This window comes from Salmo salar, chromosome ssa13 (genome assembly GCF_905237065.1).
Source record: "Salmo salar chromosome ssa13, Ssal_v3.1, whole genome shotgun sequence".
Lineage (NCBI taxonomy): Eukaryota > Metazoa > Chordata > Actinopteri > Salmoniformes > Salmonidae > Salmo > Salmo salar.
The window spans coordinates 14,310,626-14,332,159 of record NC_059454.1 but is presented as its reverse complement, the minus strand read 5'-3'; the positions used below and the strand labels follow the sequence as shown (position 1 = coordinate 14,332,159).

Sequence of the window (21,534 nt, the reverse complement as noted above, 5' to 3'; positions counted from 1 at the left end):
CAGACAGTATTACCTCAGGGCTCTAGCTCCTCTGTCCTCCGCTGCAGACAGTATTACCTCAGGGCTCTAGCTCCTCTGTCCTACACTGCAGACCGTATTACCTCAGGGCTCTAGCTCCTCTGTCCTCCGCTGCAGACAGTATTACCTCAGGGCTCTAGCTCCTCTGTCCTACACTGCAGACCGTATTACCTCAGGGCTCTAGCTCCTCTGTCCTCCACTGCAGACCGTATTACCTCAGGGTTCTAGCTCCTCTGTCCTACACTGCAGACAGTATTACCTCAGGGCTCTAGCTCCTCTGTCCTACACTGCAGACCGTATTACCTCAGGGTTCTAGCTCCTCTGTCCTCCGCTGCAGACAGTATTACCTCAGGGCTCTAGCTCCTCTGTCCTACACTGCAGACAGTATTACCTCAGGGCTCTAGCTCCTCTGTCCTCCGCTGCAGACCGTATTACCTCAGGGCTCTAGCTCCTCTGTCCTACACTGCAGACAGTATTACCTCAGGGCTCTAGCTCCTCTGTCCTCCACTGCAGACCGTATTACCTCAGGGCTCTAGCTCCTCTGTCCTACACTGCAGACCGTATTACCTCAGGGCTCTAGCTCCACTGTCCTACACTGCAGACAGTATTACCTCAGGGTTCTAGCTCCTCTGTCCTCCGCTGCAGACCGTATTACCTCAGGGCTCTAGCTCCTCTGTCCTCCGCTGCAGACAGTATTACCTCAGGATTCTAGCTCCTCTGTCCTCCGCTGCAGACAGTATTACCTCAGGGTTCTAGCTCCTCTGTCCTCCGCTGCAGACAGTATTACCTCAGGGTTCTAGCTCCTCTGTCCTCCGCTGCAGACAGTATTACCTCAGGGTTCTAGCTCCTCTGTCCTCCGCTGCAGACAGTATTACCTCAGGGCTCTAGCTCCTCTGTCCTACACTGCAGACAGTATTACCTCAGGGTTCTAGCTCCTCTGTCCTCCGCTGCAGACAGTATTACCTCAGGGCTCTAGCTCCTCTGTCCTACACTGCAGACAATATTACCTCAGGGCTCTAGCTCCTCTGTCCTACACTGCAGACAGTATTACCTCAGGGCTCTAGCTCCTCTGTCCTACACTGCAGACAGTATTACCTCAGGGCTCTAGCTCCTCCGCTGCAGACAGTATTACCTCAGGGCTCTAGCTCCTCTGTCCTACACTGCAGACAGTATTACCTCAGGGCTCTAGCTCCTCTGTCCTACACTGCAGACAGTATTACCTCAGGGCTCTAGCTCCTCTGTCCTACACTGCAGACAGTATTACCTCAGGGCTCTAGCTCCTCTGTCCTACACTGCAGACAGTATTACCTCAGGGCTCTAGCTCCTCTGTCCTACACTGCAGACAGTATTACCTCAGGGCTCAACGGAGTCATAAACCCTGGAAAATCAATAACATTGATTAAAATATCATTAAGACTTTCTTTAATAATTGGATGAGGATATAGTGGCTCTCACAGAGAGACAGTGGAGACTGGATATACACATTTAAAAACAGAATTAAATAAATTCATGCTATTATAAGGCCGTCGCCACTGCAAGAGCCAGATTTGCTGAGCAAACTCTTTATCTACATTTTAATAATCTGGCCGATGACGATAGTGCAATCCCATATGTTATACATTCATATGCAATGTCTAAAATGGCCAGATTCAGGCATTCACTCATTCCAGTACACTTCATTTTAATTCATTTAACAATGGACTCAATCATGTCTGGACGCCGGCTGAGTCGTCTTGCTTCTGTTTGGAGGTAGATAGTCGGAGGCTAATTGGGAGGAGAGCAGAGGGCTCTCAGAACTGGGGCTGACTCAGCTCTTTGTCAAGTAAAGTGCTCTCACTCTCACTGAAGTCTACATCTCAAACGTACTGTAAAGCATTTTGTTATGATTCCTCCTGATACTGACAACGACCCAAGTGGACCAAGGTTGAGCCAAAATCAGTTCCTCACTCAAGGAGGGCGGGGTGAGCTGACCTTATTACCACTACTGTAGGTATGTCATCACCCAGGCGAGGGACAGACATACGCTTCACTCTGTCTGCGTCCGTTCCTCATCTCTCTCCCTCGCTGCCCGAATTAAATTCCTTTCACATTTCTGTCTTATTTTCATTATCTTCTTTCATCTTTATGGAGACGCCCTACCCTTTTTTGGGGGGGTCAATGTGGATCCAGACCCAGCCTCTCCCTCCCTGACTTCATCAAGACATAGAGAGAGGGGAGAGAGCGCTGGGCCGCGGGGCTCTGGGGGCCTGTAAATGTCTTCAGCATGACGTAGCCAGCTTGCGGTAAGTCAATCCTGGGGAGGGGGCGCCTGGTGACTGAAGGGGGGGTGTTGGACCGGTACAACAGGCAGGATCCCTACTGGACCCCTAATCATAAACACCGGGAACTGGGAGGTATCTCGTGTCTAAAAGAACATTTATCAGTTGGAGTTTTCTCTATCTCATTCTATGGCACTGAGATATACTGTGCTGGCAGCGCCAAAATAAATATGTCAGTAATGGAATTTTAGTGTCTGTGTTGGATAACAGTGGTCTTCAGCAGACTACCTCTAGGCTGAATTACAAACCCTGCTTTGGATCTGCTGCTTGTTTCTAATTTCTAAAGACGTAGAAGGCACTTTCTAGAGATTATATAAAACTTCTGTCAAGGTAAAATGAGAGGTCGTCTGTTTTAGAACAAACTTTAATCGTAATTCAATTGAAACCTTATTTAGCCATGTGAGTTACAATATGTCATCATTTACTCATCTTAAGTCAGAAACTAAATGCAATAAGTAGCTCATCTTCTAGATGAATGATTTAATCAAGATCAGACGGTTCAGATTTGAATTGAACGCTAGTATTTTTGTATGGCATGGAGACAGACTGGGTTTCTCCTCTGACAGAAGACAGGTCCTGTTTCTCGCTATTTCTCTACCTTGTTTCCTGTACACCAGTAAATTCTCATGTGGACACAAAAATGGTCATAACATTAAATGGCACAAAGCAGACCAAGCACAAGACACGTATTTCATGTACAGTGAAATAAACATTTCTAAAAGCTAAATCTAGGGCTGAAGGGTCATGCAGCTGTAGGATATTAATTTGATCACCTTGTTGCAGGATAACATGTCAAACTTGTGGCTATTTGAGGTTAAAAAGGCTTTTGAAGTTTTGTAATTTTCACTTTGAAATGTCATACTTGATTCCTTACGAAAAATGTTTCAACCCCTACAAAAATGTCCATTAATTATAATGCACATAATAATTCACATTTCCTGCTGCTCCAGGATTCTTTTCCTGCTGTAGCAAACTGGCTCAAATTAAAATGCTACATCTGTATCTGAAACAGATTGTTTTGTTGTTGAATGAATAAAATGTTGTAATTAACCACACTGTCCCATTCTTCAAATCCTTGTCAATTCTCAGAGGTGGCTGTGAAAATGGATGCTATATAAAGGTCCTCCAAGCTAGCATCGTGCCTCGTGTGTGTGGGGGGGGGGACTTTGATGGTGAAAGGTTTGCACAGACATCAACGTCGTTCTCCCCGTTCAAACGGCTGTTCAGCCTGACAATGCCATTAGCAGTTAGAGCCTTAAACGCAACATAAGGAGAAAGAATTGGACACATACTATTAGAAGCTCATAATGCCACACTGACGGTATGTGTCTTTTATCAATGCACTCTGTCATCGTGATGCTGTGGAGACAAAGGAGGCTGAGTAGACAGGAGCAGCCGTGTAGCAGCACGATACTCTATAGAGGTGCTGGAGGACACTGTAGTTACTTAGGGGGACTGTCAGCTCTTCGACAGGGAATGTGCACCCCACAATGCACTTTAAGAAAGAGCCAGTCAGGGCTGATTAAGCCACGGACTGACGGGTAGGACACGGACGGCGGGGGTTGGGAACGGATGTTGATGGGGAGACAACCAATATGACACTGCCAGCAGGATATGATTACACCTCATGTGAAGGCAGAAAATCTTCTGAGGCACACTATCCTTCACACAGACATCTGGCATATCCTCTCTGTGTGTGCTGAGAAGAAGGGTAATCAATAGTTATCGAACAAATAAATGGAAAATAATAATTCAAAGAAGGAAGACGAGGTCTTAATTTGTCGTCTTCACAGATGATGTACATCATCAGAGGGGAAGACAAAAACACATTTCAAAAAGGATGTTCAGATCATTACAAGGGCAGTTAAAAACCCAAGGTCACTTTTAACTCTCAGGGCGCCAAACATAAACAGTAAAAACTGTGAGGCTGTGCTGTGGATGAGGTGATGACATGCTAACAGAGGCCATGTGAGCAAAATGACGATTAAAGCTGTGCAAACAGAGGACTGGGTTAGCGCCGCCGGGTTAGCGCCGCCGGGTTAGCACCGCTCAGGGCCAGTGGCACCAGCTCACCCATGGCTGGAACAGCATTTCCCCCACAGAGCGGAACACACAGCAGATCTGTTCAGCGTAGATAAACCCAGACAGCACCAGGCAGAGCACCACAGCCAAAAAAATCCTCAGGCGCAAACAGAGGTCAGGGTGTTTCTGCTAACCACACTGAGATACGGTGACCCTTCGTCTCTGCCTCTGTCTGGGGTGTTGATTAAGAAAACAAGCTGGACTGGAGGCCTCGGCCATGGATACAGTATAAAGGCTGCTAATGTAATTAACAGTAAGAGCATGAGCACGTCATTAAAAGAGTCTGCTGTAGCAGCTGTTTCCAACCAATGGAAATGGTCATTTAAGAATGTTCCCTCTCAGATGTTCCTAGCACTCAATTTCAACCAGGAGAATGAATTTACAGTATCTAAACACCGTCAACGCTGCTGCATCTTTAGCAGAGGGAGACGAATCGCTGCACCACTATCTAATCCGGGCGCTGGGGACTGGGGTCGGTCTAATCTACTGTGCAAACTGCCATTAAGCAACACTTTTCAAGATTGCATGATTCATTTAGAAATCTATCCCAGGCAACAATGGTGAGGGTAGCCGTCACTTCCTACCGCTCAGCATACTAAACACTGAACACCGACAGAACGGGCAAACAGTGCTGAGGTAATTCATTATTGTAAGGAAATAGCTCAAAACAAGCAGCAGCAACATTCAGTGTATGGAGCTGATCAGCATTCTGATGAGAGGATTTTCGTGTCATATTGTTGAAACCCTTGTCTTGGATCTGGAGGAAAAACATTTGGTAAATGCCATTTGCACAAAACATCTCCTGGAATGTGTGAATCTGCATTGTCTTCCTGTTCTTTATATAACAACAAACACATGAATCAGATTCCACAGTATGTGTTATATAATACTGTAGAAACTATAATATAAACCTTCTGATCAGAATAATGTGATGATCCAGCCAAACATCAAGGACATCACCAGTGAAGAAGAAGAAGTCTTAATGAAGCAGGTTTTATATGTAGCACTATTAGAGCCAAACCATCACACACACACACACACACACACACACACACACACACACACACACACACACACACACACACACACACACACACACACACACAGACAGACAGACAGACAGACAGACAGACAGACAGACAGACAGACAGACAGACAGACAGACAGACAGACAGACAGACAGACAGACAGACAGACAGACAGACACACGGACAGACACACACACACACACGGACAGACACACACACACACACACACACACGGACAAACACACACACACACACACGGACAGACACACACACACACGCACGCACGCACACACACACGGACAGACACACACACACACACACACACGCACGCATGCGCACACACACACACGCACAGACACACAAACACGCACGCACGCACACACACACACACACGGACAGACACACACACACACACAAACACGCACGCACACACACACGTACAGACACACACACACACACAAACACGCATGTACGCACGCACGTACACACACACACACACACACACACACACTCACACAGACAGACACACAGACAGACACACACACACAGACAGACAAACACGCACACACACACACACACACACACAGACAGACCTTTGTTTCCCCGTTACTGTGCTCCATAGAGGAGTGTTTCCTGCCTTCAACTTCCCCAGAGACAATGGACAGTAATGACAGAAAGATCAGAAATACTAAACTGATTCATTTGACAGATTTCATCACTACCCTTTTCAAGATCGTCAAAAGCTAGCCTACAATTCTCCTAGAGACAAATTCGCAGCTCATTTTTATTTTTCCACGAGGATTGTCTTCGGTCTTTGCTTGTTCCTCTCCTCAGTGAAACAGCGGTTACGAAAGCAAGACAAATCTAATCATTCTATTTCTGACTAACTTGAAACTAAAGGTGGTGGAGCAGACACTTTTACACAGAACATCAATGGGTAAATGTGATGGCATTTGATGCATGAATAGTTTGATACATAGCTCTTATGTAGACTTAGCCATCATGTCCATGTTTAGACCCATAAATATATGTCCATAAACAATCATCTCAAATATATTTCTGGACAGGTTATGAGCACAATACACCCCCCACCTCTTTTTTGGGGGCATTTGCTTCACTTCTCAAATCAGTCTTCTAGAGAAATACCCCCCCTCCCCTCCTTCCCCTCCCATCCCCACTCCTCCCCTCCTTCCCCTCCCTACTATCCCCACTCCTCTTCTCCCCTCCCTCCCATCCCCACTCCTCTTCTCCCCTCCCTCCCATCCCCACTCCTCCCTCCCTCCCATCCCCACTCCTCCCCTCCCATCCCCACTCCTCCCTTTCCTCCACTCCCCTCCATTCTATCCCCTCCCATCCCCACACCTCCCTTTCCTCCGCTCCCCTCCCTCCTATCCCCTCCCATCCCCACGCCTCCCTCCCATCCCCACTCCGCCCCTCCCATCCCCACTCCTCCCTTTCCTCCGCTCCCCTCCCTCCTATCCCCTCCCCACGCCTCCCTCCCTCCCTCCCATCCCCACTCCTCCCCTCCCATCCCCACTCCTCCCTTTCCTCCGCTCCCCTCCCTCCTATCCCCTCCCATCCCCACGCCTCCCCTCCCTCCCATCCCATACCCTCCCATCCCCCGCCTCCCTCCCTCCCATCCCCAATCCTCCCTTCCCTCCCCTCCCTCCCTCCATCCCCACTCCTCCCCTCCCATCCCCACTCCTCCCCTCCTCTCCCTCCCATCCCCACTCCTCCCCTCCCTCCCATCCCCTCCCTCCCATCCCCACTCCTCCCCTCCCTCCCCACTCCTCCCCTCCCCTCCCCTCCCCTCCCTCATTCTTCAATTCATTTTTTTCTTTTTGGGAAAATGACCTAGTTCCAGGTGCCTGGCTTAAAAAGTCGCTGAGCAAAATCCACTTTCACCCCTTGCTCTCTGAGGTCCCCAGATACATATCCCACAATCCCCTACCACTGACATCATACATCTGAAACGGCTGATACACTGACTGAGAACAGCATTCTGACTCAACAACTAAATGGAGGGAGAAACTGAGATCAAGCCTCCCATGAGATGAGGAGAGGCCAGCTGGCCGGCCAGGCAGCATGTGAAGACAACAGGTAATAGGTTCCTTGTCTGTCTTGCGGACGGATTTATCCCTTAAATGGATTTGGGATGTTTACACATATACTCAATTCCAATGTGTATAGGTTGTAATAAGCCTTAAATTAAAGTGTCTGCTTAGTCATTTAGAACAGGATTAAAGGTGTCTGCTTCGTCATTTAGAACAGGATTAAAGGTGTCTGCTTGTTCATTTAGAACAGGATTAAAGGTGTCTGCTTAGTCATTTAGAACAGGATTAAAGGTGTCTGCATAGTCATTTAGAACAGGATTAAAGGTGTCTGCTTGTTCATTTAGAACAGGATTAAAGGTGTCTGCTTGGTCATTTAGAACAGGATTAAAGGTGTCTGCTTGTTCATTTAGAACAGGATTAAAGGTGTCTGCTTGTTCATTTAGAACAGGATTAAAGGTGTCTGCTTGTTCATTTAGAACAGGATTAAAGGTGTCTGCTTGTTCATTTAGAACAGGATTAAAGGTGTCTGCTTGTTCATTTAGAACAGGATTAAAGGTGTCTGCTTGTTCATTTAGAACAGGATTAAAGGTGTCTGCTTGTTCATTTAGAACAGGATTAAAGGTGTCTGCTTGTTCATTTAGAACAGGATTAAAGGTGTCTGCTTGGTCATTTAGAACAGGATTAAAGGTGTCTGCTTGTTCATTTAGAACAGGATTAAAGGTGTCTGCATAGTCATTTACAACAGGATTAAAGGTGTCTGCTTGGTCATTTAGAACAGGATTAAAGGTGTCTGCTTGGTCATTTAGAACAGGATTAAAGTTGTCTGCTTGGTCATTTAGAACAGGATTAAAGGTGTCTGCATAGTCATTTAGAACAGGATTAAAGGTGTCTGCTTGGTCATTTAGAACAGGATTAAAGGTGTCTGCTTGTTCATTTAGAACAGGATTAAAGGTGTCTGCTTGTTCATTTAGAACAGGATTAAAGGTGTCTGCATAGTCATTTACAACAGGATTAAAGGTGTCTGCATAGTCATTTAGAACAGGATTAAAAGTGTCTGCTTGTTCATTTAGAACAGGATTAAAGGTATCTGCATAGTCATTTAGAACAGGATTAAAGGTGTCTGCTTGTTCATTTAGAACAGGATTAAAGGTGTCGGCATAATTATTTAGAACAGGATTAAAGGTGTGTGTATAGTCATTTAGAACAGGATTAAAGGTGTCTGCGTGTTCATTTAGAACAGGATTAAGGTGTCTGTTGTTGAAATAGACAAGTGTCTGGTGAGATTTTTCACCATCTGTCTCTTCCATTAGCTCTCTGCCTCCAACATGATCGCAGGAATTGACAATACTAGTTACTTTGGACAAATCATGTCAGTCTCAAAATATCCAGTTTCCTTCCTTCACAGAAGCACGAGAAAAGCAAAAAAAATGAAAAAGAACATGAAACAAAACATATAAATAGTCCAGTGATAGTTGTTGCCAAAATGGGGTGGTGAGACATTTTATAAGCCAAAGCCTAACCATAGCCTTGGGTCACTCCCTTGAAATAGGGAGTCAGGCCTAATTAAATTAAAATAGGTTAACGTAAAGGGAACATTAATATTAAATCAGCCTCTTTGGCCCAACTATGTTAAAAAGCCAAACTTAACCCACACTGTATTCACGGACAGCTTGTTTAGGCCTTTATGATTCCTAATCTTTCTGTATTCTGTCCTTGCAAGAAACCATGTCAAATTCTGTTTTCTTATGGGACAGTCTGTCGGGACATAGGACTGTACCGGTCAGGGGATTTTGGATGACGGTAATTAGCCAGCCAAATGACCACAGTCGTCGTAACCATCAGCCACATGAGTTAATTAACATGATTTGAATGAACATTTTACATTCCCATGGATATTATTACATCACAATACCAGGCAGGTGTTGCTTGTTTTAGCCATTTCAAAGTTTCATCATGTTGCTAAGAGTCCATGTTACCGCAGAAACGGACTCAACCGCACGAATGCCTGGCCGTCCCGTCTTCAGTCAGCTGTTATTATATATTCCTGATGGTCTTCCTCCATAACCGTCAGTTACACGGTAATTATGCAAGCTCTATCTGGACACACTCATCACAACAAGACACAAGCGACCAATCAGACATTCCATAACAGCAGAGATGAAAATAGACCTAAAATGCACATCATTCTGTACCGTGCTGACTTGTCCACAGAATCAAAGAAGCTCCAATCTAAATTCAGTGTCACCCTCCAAACCTTTTCAACATAACCATTTGACCATCTAACTCTGGAGGAATGTTGATGCATTTACAGCATTAGCAGGTACGTGGAAGTTTGACATACTCTGTCACAATCCACAGCAGGGTCGTCTGTAGATTGGCGAGAGTGAATAAGGTCCATGTTGGTCAAGGGGACAACCGTTTTTTTGTTGTGTGTAGTTGTATCATACAGGTCAGGGAGACAGAGCTTGTCTTTGTTGGCCTCTTTATTAAATAACTCATCTCTAATCAGCCCATGTGATGAGGGGAACATTTGCAGGGAAATTTCACGAGGCCAAACAGTGTTCATTGAAGGTCAAATAAAGTACAATGTTCTTAATTCAGGACTCTTGGTTGCCAAGAAATTTCACACACATGCTGCAACTTTCTTGTTTACAGGAAAATATAATCATGGGTAGTGGAGAGTTCTTAATAGGTAATGACAGATGAATTATGCCATGGTACATAACTACAGTGTATCTACAAAAGCATTAGCCTATCATCAGCATCTAATGAAAGGGATGTTCCTGGGCCTCTACAAACATATTCATGCAATTTCAGCATGCCTCACTTATCTGTCAACATAATACATCTTCCCTCATGATGACCTTTCATCGTCCAGAAACAGCAGGGAGGTTGATATGTGGGGTCACAGAGGAAGAAGACAAACGATAAACCTGCTGGATCGTTACCCCCAGCAGACTACCAAGGTTACGTCCAGCCTGATGCTAGACCCTGCAGTCAGAGACAGAGAGACAGCAGGACAGCAGCGGAATGACTAAATGTGTCTGGCAGGCAGAGCCAGGCTTTGCAGCTACATTGCATGTTGACCAACTGAAAAAAATACATCATTTTCTTGTCGAAGATTTTAGAAACTGTTCCCGTTCATGACGGAATGGCCTTCAAAGTAGTAAAGATGAAGTGAAATGTTTCCCTCCTACAGAAGGCAGGTTCTGACTCACCAGGCGGGAGGCAGGAGGACTGAGACTTTATAGCAGACAGCCAGACACAGGTGCTTAAGTGCTGCTCCTAAACACTGTGCATTTACGATGATGGCAGCGGTGACCTTAAATGAAGTTATGAGAGGGACGCCATTAAATTATAAAAAAGAAAATGCTCAGACGAGGACATATCCAAGAGGGACAGATTTGGGCAGCTTGCCCAAAGGGACGTAATCCCCAAACACAACACATAACCACTTATTTAGTTTTTTATCTTATGTTTGTTTGTAGTAAATATTTCAACTTTTATTTTCATTGTTTTTTATTCGTTTTTCCCCCCCTGTGAAGCACATTGTGTTGCATTCCATGTCTGAAATGTGCTGTATAAATGAAGCTTGATTTGATTAGATACTGTACCTGTGTCAGATAGATCAGAGCGGTAAAGAGATAATTCTTGAGAGATTATAATGAGAGATAAACAACAACAACAAGATATGCACTGTACAGTAGTAGTAACAGTCTACTACAGTAGTGAACAATGTCATGCCAGCCAAGGATTCAACTCCCATTTTAGCCACGCCAGGTACAACTCAGTAACCCTTTTATGTTGTATTTAATGGATTCTTGTCATAGCATACAATCCCATATTTCAAGTATAGAGTAAAAACAAGCCCACTTTGTGACACCCACTTTGCTCTTCCATCAGCAACATAGCTTCATCACAAGAAGTTAAATACAGAAGGAAAGATGGGTAGAGAGAATGAGATACACATCTGGAAGCTATCCCCCCGTCCCTCGTCCCCCCGTCCCCCCACCACATCTAAAACTCTCTACTGTTTAACAGCTCTCCTGTCTCTCCCAATCTCACCACCACCGCAGCGACCTCCCTCTCTGTCTCTCCCTATCCCTGTGCTCCTGTCAAACAGAACAACAGCTCACTCTGGGCATGGCAAAGCTGATGGGAACTGCTGTGTGATGATCTGTTGAGAGGTATGCTACTAGTCTATTACTCGTTGGTTGGGTAGTTAGTCTACTGGGGCAACAGAGAGATTGTCTACAATGTCGTTACAGTTGTGGTCAAATATACACTACCGTTCAAAAGTTTGGGTCACTTAGAAATGTCCTTGTTTTTGAAAGAAAAGTACATTTTTTGGTCTATTAAAATAATATCAAATTGATCAGAAATACAGTGTAGACATTTTTAATGTTGTAAATTACTATTGTAACTGGAAACGGCAGATTTTTTATGGAATATTTACATAGGCGTACAGAGGCCAATTATCAGCAACCATCACTCCTGTGTTCCAATGGCACGTTGTGTTAGCTAATCCAAGTTTATCATTTTAAAAGGCTAATTGATCATTAGAAAACCCTTTTGCAATTATGTTAGCTCAGCTGAAAACTGTTGTCCTGATTAAGGAAGCAATAAAACTGGCCTTCTTTAGACTAGTATCTGGAGCATCAGCATTTGTGGGTTCGATTACAGCCTCAAAATGGCCAGAAACAATGACCTTTCTTCTGAAACTCATCAGTATATTCTTGTTCTGAGAAATGAAGGCTATTCCATGCGAGAAATGACCAAGAAACTGAAGGTCTGGCCACAACGCTGTATACTACTCCTTTCACAGAACAGCGCAAACTGGCTCTAACCATAATAGAAAGAAGAGTGGGAGGCCCCGGTGCACAACTGAGCAAGAGGACAAGTACATTAGAGTGTCTAGTTTGAGGAACAGACACCTCACAAGTCCTCAACTGGCAGCTTCATTAAATAGTACCCGCAAAACACCAGTCTCAACATCAACAGTGAAGAGGCGACTCCGGGATGCTGGCCTTCTTGGCAGAGTTCCTCTGTCCAGTGTCAGTGTTCTTTTGCCCATCTTAATCTTTTATTTTTATTGGCCAGTCTGAGATATGGCTTTTTCTTTGCAACTCTTCCTAGAAGGCCAGCATCCAGGAGTCGCCTCTTCACTGTTGATGTTGAGACTGGTGTTTTGAGGGTACTATTGATCTAATGATCAATTAGCTTTTTAAAATAATAAACTTGGATTAGCTAACACAACGTGCCATTGGAATACAGGAGTGATGGTTGCTGATAATGGGCATCTGGTTCGCCTATGTAAATATTCCATTACAAATCAGCCGTTTCCAGCTACAATAGTCATTTACAACATTAACAATGTCTACACTGTATTTCTGATCAATTTTATGTTATTTTAATGAACAAAAAAAAGTGCTTTTCTTTCAAAAACAAGAAAGTTTCTAAGTGACCCCAAACTTTTGAACGGTAGTGTATAAATTGGCACCCTTTACAAAGTGTAATGGAGCAGAATGTTTTGTTTCTTATTTTCAAAACTGGTTAAATAGTTATTTTTACCCGGTAGGCACCTGCAACTTAGCACAGATGAGATCAATTACACCGTAAACAAGAATCACTTGCCTCCAACAACATTTATTTGAATTCTGAATAATTAAGATCAGGCAATTGTTTTTACTTTGAAGTGAAAAATGTATTTAAAAATAAAATCTTGGTCCTGTGCAGTCATAAATCAAACAAATAAATGTGTGAACCTAAAACGTTTTTTCAGTTTTAACTTATTTTAGAAGAAATTGCTAATAGTGCGAAGCATGAAGGTGTACGCATATTTCACCGCAATTGTATGTAGTAAACATGGACTCTGGAACTGAGACCTCTAGAAAAAGGCAGAGGAATGTCTAGTTAATGAATAGCTGGTTAGTGGTTAGTGTTTTTCAGGCTCAATACAAGATTCTGAGGATCTAAAAACCTGTCAGAAATTCAATTGATCCCTTGACCCTTGAAAAGGCTGATTGCTTAGCAATTTCTATGAATCACCAACCGTAACTTTTGTGAGACAATGCTTGAATTGCTCGACAACCTTGAAAATGTCAATGAAAAGCAGCACAAGTGCAGGAATTCCTTCTTCACCATAAGAACACCTTCCAAACAGAATCAAAATCCACAAAAAAATCTAAAATGTATGCCATAGAAATATAACACACTTGGCACACTTCCACACAACAATGATCTGATAGAGATATTGTAGCAAAAGCTCTTCAGAACTCTCCCTTACATGTGAGTGGACACTCCAGCATCAACCTTCCAGCAGCAACATTCCAGCAGCAACACTCCAGCAGCAACATTCCAGCAGCAACACTCCAGCATCAACACTCCAGCATCAACACTCCAGCATCAACACTCCAGCAGCAACACTCCAGCAGCAACATTCCAGCATCAACACTCCAGCATCAACATTCCAGCAACAACACTCCAGCATCAACACTCCAGCATCAACATTCCAACAACAACACTCCAGCATCAACATTCCAACAGCAATATTCCAGCATCAACACTCCAGCATCAACATCCAGCAGCAACATTCCAGCAACAACACTCCAGCATCAACATTCCAGCAGCAATATTCCAGCATCAACACTCCAGCATCAACATTCCAGCAGCAATACTCCAGCATCAACATTCCAGCAGCAACACTCCAGCATCAACATTCCAGCAGCAACACTCCAGCATCAACACTCCAGCATCAACATTCCAGCAACAACACTCCAGCATCAACATTCCAGCAGCAACACTCCAGCAGCAACACTCCAGCAGCAACACTCAAGCATCAACACTCCAGCATCAACATTCCAGCATCAACACTCCAGCAGCAACACTCCAGCATCAACACTCCAGCAGCTACACTCCAGCATCAACATTCCAGCAGCAACACTCCATCATCAACACTCCAGCATCAACACTCCAGCAGCAACATTCCAGCAGCAACATTCCAGCAGCAACACTCCTGCATCAAGACTCCTGCATCAACACTCCAGCAGCAACACTCCAGCATCAACATTCCAGCAGCAACACTCCAGCAGCAACACTCCAGTAGCAACACTCCAGCAGCAACATTCCAGCAGCAACACTCCAGCATCAACACTCCAGCATCAACACTCCAGCTGCAACACTCCTGTAGCAACACTCCAGCAGCAACATTCCAGCAGCAACACTCCAGCATCAACACTCCAGCAGCAATACTCCAGCAGCAACAACACATGGAGAACAATGGCCCCTGCTCTCCAGACCCAACATCACTCAGCCTTGTTCTGGACCGGGGGATTTATGGCAAACAGATTTCCCCACGATCAAACCTGCCGTGGGCTGGGACGGCTCGTAAATCTGGGCCCTGGCCTGCTTCACAGCCCATTCACCCAACACTGATTTATACTGCTGAATTAGCTTCCATTCCAATTTGAGGCTGACGCCACTCTGGACAGACGCAGGGAAAATAGAACAGGAGACATGGACTTGCCTAGTTAAATAAAGGTTACACACACGGGGGTGCAGACCATGTCATACAGGTAACACCTGACCTGTACAGCTTGTCTACTGCTGTACATCTACACTGTTAGGGGGGTAACCTATAGGATGGTCAGATCTTATTGACTGTCCTATATGGGTGGGAATTGGCAGGGACCTCACGATACGATATTATCATGATACTGAGGTATGAGATATGATATCTATGTAACATTCTTTTTTACTTTTTTTATTTTTTTTTACAATTCGTTACTTGGAGTCAAAGTATCAAGATAACATCGGCCAAAATAATATTGCGATATGTAAATGTGTAGATCACTACTGTGCTATGGATTCCCACTACAGTAAAATGTTGAATCTTAATAATATATTCAATAAATTCTTAGCTTATGGCAGTATTTATTATTGAGTCCCAGCTATTAAATATTTCCAGTATTATGAAAAGCCAACAACAAAACAAACCATTGCTTTAATATTAAAACAAATTATTAAAATGATTCAATATTAAAAACTGTCTTGGAAACTTGATTTGCATGAGTTCCCTTTGGAAGACGAGATAAGATGGCTAGCATTCAAAAAAATAGAACAGTTTATGCACACACACACACACACACACACACACACACACACACACACACACACACACACACACACACACACACACACACACACACACACACACACACACACACACACACACACACACACACAATAACATCAGCAGTGGCACCACACCAGCACAAGCAATAAAATACACCTGACAACCTGGGTCTCATACACAGCCTGTTGCTGAGTCAGATTATGTGATCCAGAAAGGCCTTTTCCTATTTCAGCAGTAATAGATGTCTCACTGCAGCCTCACCACAGTGGTGATGGGGAGGTGCATGATACCAACCAGCCACTGCTTTATTAACACCACTGTGCTATCTACCTTTCAATGCTTTTTGCAAACCGTTGATTACATTACAGTTGTTTCAGCTGAATGCATCTTGCTCGGTGTCACAATAGTGTGTAATAGAATGAACAGAATCCCAAACAAGGACACAGCTGTTCATTACCTGCACAAGAGTGCAGGTGTGAAATCAAATCAATTTGATGCAATCATCGTTCACTCATAATTATAACCTTATAATTATGATGTCCCTTTGTGTTTGCCTCAAAGTATCATCTCAGAAATCAATACTAATACATTCAAAGCAGCGCTCAGCTCCGTTTTCACCACTTAAAATTATTATTCTTTTCATATTCTCAGTTAGACCTAACGCTGGTTCCTCTCTCCTACATATGCCACTGTGAAAGCCATTGGTAGGGGACAGGAAATACTAGGGGCTCATGGGTAATTTCCGCATGGCTCCAGAAAGCGGCTTGTGTTCTCTGATCTCTTGCCAAAACAAACAAGCCATTCTGAGAGGAGATATGGTGTGATTATATAGCCTCCTCCTGCATTCTCTTGCTCCCTATTATGGCAGGTAGTCTAATACTCCACACTGGGCCATAACAAGCTATCCCTCAGAGCAGCATTTCACTGGACAACATTAAAAACATAACACCCACAGGATGAAACGTGTGCAATATCCACTTTCTGTTAAGTGTAACTGTAATCTATTTGGTTTCTATTGAGATTGAGTTTAACAACAAAGCAGCCAGTGGCTGGTGGGAATAAGCCCTTTTTAGATTGTGTGAATGTTTGACTTCCTTGTCAGGGCTTGGCCTCTGCAGTCTCCTGCTTCTTCTTTCACAATAATCCATGCACCACAAGCACATAATCCACTCACAAATTAAATAAACCCCAATCCCTCCAACTGTGTTAGTAAATAATGCAAATTACAGTTTTTAATACACCTAATGAATTCATGATGATGATCTGCATATCAGACAAGTGAATTTATGTGTGTGGGGGTGGGGAACAGCGTCTTAAAAACTTGAGATGGGAAAATGCGCCGTTGAGATGATCCTAAATATCTCTCTGTATTATCAATGCAAATCATTTAAACATATTAGGTACTGAATCATCTTGACAGATACTGTCATCAGTATGGCCTAAATGCTCCAAACATGGCTTGTAGACATAGCCTTGTGACCCAGTCATCTTAGCAACAAGCAAGAAGATGGGAGGTAGGGAATATATTGATACACGTCTCAACAGGGGACCTCATAAATAATCGGGATAGAAAACAAAACACGACACTACTCTCCAAGGAGAAGACATTCTAACTAAGCCCATGCTTTTCAGTGTGTATGTGAGCACAGTTGACTTTCTGCTCTGGGAATAGGATGGTAAGAACACAGAACTGGGGTGTAATTCATTTCTGTCCCAAGCATTATAATCATTGTGTCAAGTGAAAAGTAGCTATGTCAGTCTCTACATCCTGCCCAACATCTCAATGGAATTTCTCTCATCTGAAATGGTTAACTGGGACAGACCACCCATTTGACATATACAAGGACCAGGGACTGAGGCATTTATAAGAGAATGATTATTGATTCCAGTACTATAAAAATGTATTCTCATCCAATCTCAGGATTTTATTTCAAAGGCAGAGCAAGCAGACTAAATGACTTGATAATCAAAGATAGGCAATAGCACACACTCGTTTGAATCTAACAGAACACTAGAGGAGGGATGATATTTTGGAGTTGGCTGAGTAGGAAAGTGAGGGCAGCACCATTTGGTATAATGTTATTGTTGTAAACAGTGGGCACAGAGGGCAGGGTGAGAAATGGGCTGTTTTTCTTTTCAAAGAACATTGTGGGAGTAGACCATGATTCTCTCTGCTAGGGCGCCAAACTACATTCTCCTGTCCACAAAACCAATGGAGAGTGACTGAAATAGCATCAAATGTATCCCTCTCAAGGCATCGCCACATTCACTGGGGTTATTATTATGTCAGAATGTCCAACATTGTCAGAATGTCAGAATGTCCACAGTTATGAAAGGTTAAAATCATTATAGTCTTTAAATGAATCCTAGAAGTCATTGGTTAGTGCTTATAACTAAAGCCCTATTACTGTGTACTCTACTACAACTCTGTCTCCACGCCAGTCTGAGGTTCACAAACTGGATGGAAACCACAGATCCACATGAAAAATATCAAGTTTGGACACACCTACTCACTTAAGGGTTTTTATTTATTTATTTACTTTTTTCTACATTGTAGAATAATAGTGAAGACATCAAAACTATGAAATAACACATATGGAATCATGTAGTTGAGAGTATGCTAAGAGTGTGCAAAGCTGTCATCAAGGCAAAGGGTGGCTACTTTGAAGTATCCCAAATAAAAAATATATTTTGATTTGTTTTAACACTTTTTTGGTTACTACATGATTCCATATGTGTTATTTCATAGTTTTGATGTCTTCACTATTATTCTACAATGTAGAAAATAGTAAAAATAAAGAAAAACCCTTGAATGAGTAGGTGTGTCCAAACTTTTGACTGGTACTGTATATAAATCAAAAAGTCTATAATGGATAACATGTTGAACTACAATGAATTCAACAGAGTAATAAGAAGTTAACATTTCTATAGAGTTGATGTCATAAGATCCCCTGATGTTACTTTTATCAGAAATGAAGTGCAACTAGGTCAGTGGTATCCTAAAATAAATAAATGTGGATTTGAAACATAATTTTGAGAAAACAAGCTTCCGTTGAATATAAAGTACCCAGCATTTCAACCCAGAATGACTAACTGCTGATGTTCTTCATCTATTTTAAATGACTGAGCTGCGATGATAACATTGTGTCAACTCCCAGCAGAGTAGCAACCGAAAATAAATCCATTCAGAATAAGATGGAGGCTGAGCATATTCTACCGCCAACTCAAGTCAGAAAGGCCATATCTACACAACAAAAAGTTCCAAAGCAGAGAAATATAATTTATTTTCATAAATCTTTTATAGAGTCAACTGAGAAAAGACCTCCATGGCTTCCACTAGAAATATCATGGAATATTCAATCCTGCTTTTGACCGAAAAAGCATTCTGTACTGTATCATGCAATGTTCTACAAATATTGAATCACAGCACAAAAGAGATCGGACAAAGCGGTTGGTGTTCGGTGAATTCCCATCTCTGCCTACAACACCAGGGTTTCCCCCAGGCCTTCACCTCGTATGGCTTCGTGTAGAGAATTGTTACACAGCTGCCAGGGAATAATTGATCGGCCCATTTGAACGGAAAGAATCAGAATGTCTCCCTTACCTTTTTGAGGCGTCCACTTCGGGTTCCCACAAACACTACTGAGTGATCTCCATAGGTGTAGGCTGTTACCGCTCCCATACCGTCCACGCCGTCGTCATAGAGAGGGGTCCCTTCTATCACCCGCAGACCCCCAAGAGGTTGGTTCAACACCAGCCCACAGAAGTCATCACCAATCTGCTTCGGCTGTAAAACAAAACAAGGGGATAATGTTCAGAATGTATCAAGGTTTTGGATCAAATGTAGCCTATTTAATCATTTAGGGCCTGGAATACACAAAACGCTAATAGAATTTGTGAGTTTCACTACACCTCTAACATACATAAAGAAACATGAACATATAATCAATAACTAAGATAAGAAATGTAATAAAAAGCACCGGTGAATTATTGGCATGTATAGAGATTTAAAAAAAAATCTGAATCAACTAAAAGCATGCCTGTGTCAGAGGAACAAACGATTACTGTTGTTGAGCCTTTATGAAGGATAACTATATCAAACAAGGCCTGTGGCAGAGTCTGGCATGCACACTCTCATTATGTGGGAAAGGGCTACTGCTGCGCATGAGAAGGGGCTAATGATGTCCATGAACCAGGCCATCATCAAGAGCAGATTTGCATCAGCTATTGGGGACCCTGTTGCTCCTAATAACAATAAGCCCTCGCTTCCTTAAAGGATCCAGGTCAGCTACTGATACTCTGTCACGATTCCCACCGACGGTGGCGCCCCCTCCTGCTCGGGTGGCGCTCGGCGGTCGTCGTCACCGGCCTATTAGCTGCCACCGATTCCCTTTTGCTTTTCCCTTTTTTTTAATTTTAGACACCTGTGGTCAATTAGCCATTAGAGGGGCTATTTAGTATAGCTGGCCCGCTCGTTGTTGTGCGGGATTAATTGTTGTTATCGACTGTCTTGTTCGTGTCGGCTTGGCATTGTCGCACCTTGTATTTATTCCCCTGTGTTTGGGAACTTTGTTTTTTCCTTCCAAAGTGTTATTAAAAACACCACTCCCTGTGCTCGTTGCTTCCTGCGCCTCTTTCCTACAAACACGACTACCAACGCCGTTACAGAATCCCGCACCACAGTAAAGGCATGGAATCAGCGGGAGCAGCGGGCACTCCTCTGCCCACGATGGAGGAACGCGTGCTCCACCACACGACGGTCCTACATCGCATCGGATCGGCAATGGACCAGATGATGGAGAGGATGGACCGATGGGAGAGAAGTGGTATCCTCTCTCCACCTCCACCTCCCCCGATACAGCCATCTTCGCCTCCCATGACGTCTGGCTCTGGCGCGCTTCGTTTGGCGCTCCCGAGGGAGTACGATGGGGCGGCAGCTGGGTGCCAGGGGTTTTTGCTCCAGCTTGAGCTGTACCTGGCCACCGTCAGACCTGCTCCCACGGGGGAGGAGAGCGTGAGTGCCCTCGTTTCCTGCCTGACGGGCCGAGCTCTGGAGTGGGCTAATGCGGTCTGGAACGGTCCAGATTCGGCGAGGGACCACTACCCAGAGTTCACCCGCCGCTTTCGGGCCGTGTTCGACCACCCTCCGGAAGGAAGAGCGGCGGGTGAACGGCTGTTCCACCTCAGACAGGAGACGAGGAGTGCTCAGGACTTCGCGCTGGAGTTCAGGACCTTGGCTGCTGGGGCGGGGTGGAACGACAGGGCCCTCATAGACCACTACCGCTGCAGTCTCCGGGCGGACGTCCACAGGGAGCAGGCCTGTCGGGACACAGCTCTGTCGCTGGACGAGCTGATAGACATGTCCATACGTCTGGACAATTTGCTGGCTGCCCGCGGGCGTTCGGAGAGGGTCCTGCCCGTTCCACCCCCGTGCACCACCGCCCCTACCCCTATGGAGGTAGGGGGGTCCGTGCCAAGGGGCACCGGAGGAGGTGGCTCCTCCTGCACCAGCTGTGGTCGGAGAGGACACACGGCCGACCGGTGCTGGAGGAGCCAGTCTGGGAGTCGAGAGGGCAGGCAGAACACTTCTCGGTCACCTCAGGTGAATCAGCACCAGATTCACCCAGAACCCCCTGTTGGTCACGTGTTTTTACCTGTTTTTTTTACTAAATTGTTTCCCGCTTCCCAGCATAGGGCGCTAGTCGATTCAGGCGCAGCTGGGAATTTTATGGACCGTGGACTTGCCATTAAGCTGGGCATTCCGCGGGTGCCGATAGATTCCCCTTTCCCCGTGCACCCCCTAGATAGCCGACCATTAGGGTCAGGGCTAGTCAGGGAGTCTACCGTGCCACTGGACATGGTAACGCAGGGAAATCATATGGAACGCATTCGTTTTTTCC

At 44.4% G+C, this 21,534-nt stretch overlaps 1 protein-coding gene across 4 annotated transcripts in view; it reads right to left on the bottom strand.

The window, feature by feature from the left end:
* The window catches only part of LOC106566493 (plexin A3-like), a 165,249-nt gene that overhangs the window by 130,884 nt on the left and 12,831 nt on the right, over nt 1-21,534 (bottom strand). For all 4 annotated transcript variants that reach the window (XM_014134573.2, XM_014134572.2, XM_014134574.2 and 1 more), the window contains exon 3: nt 19,239-19,421. In XM_014134573.2, the coding sequence (XP_013990048.2) occupies nt 19,239-19,421 (183 nt within the window). The remainder of the gene's footprint in view (nt 1-19,238; nt 19,422-21,534) is intronic.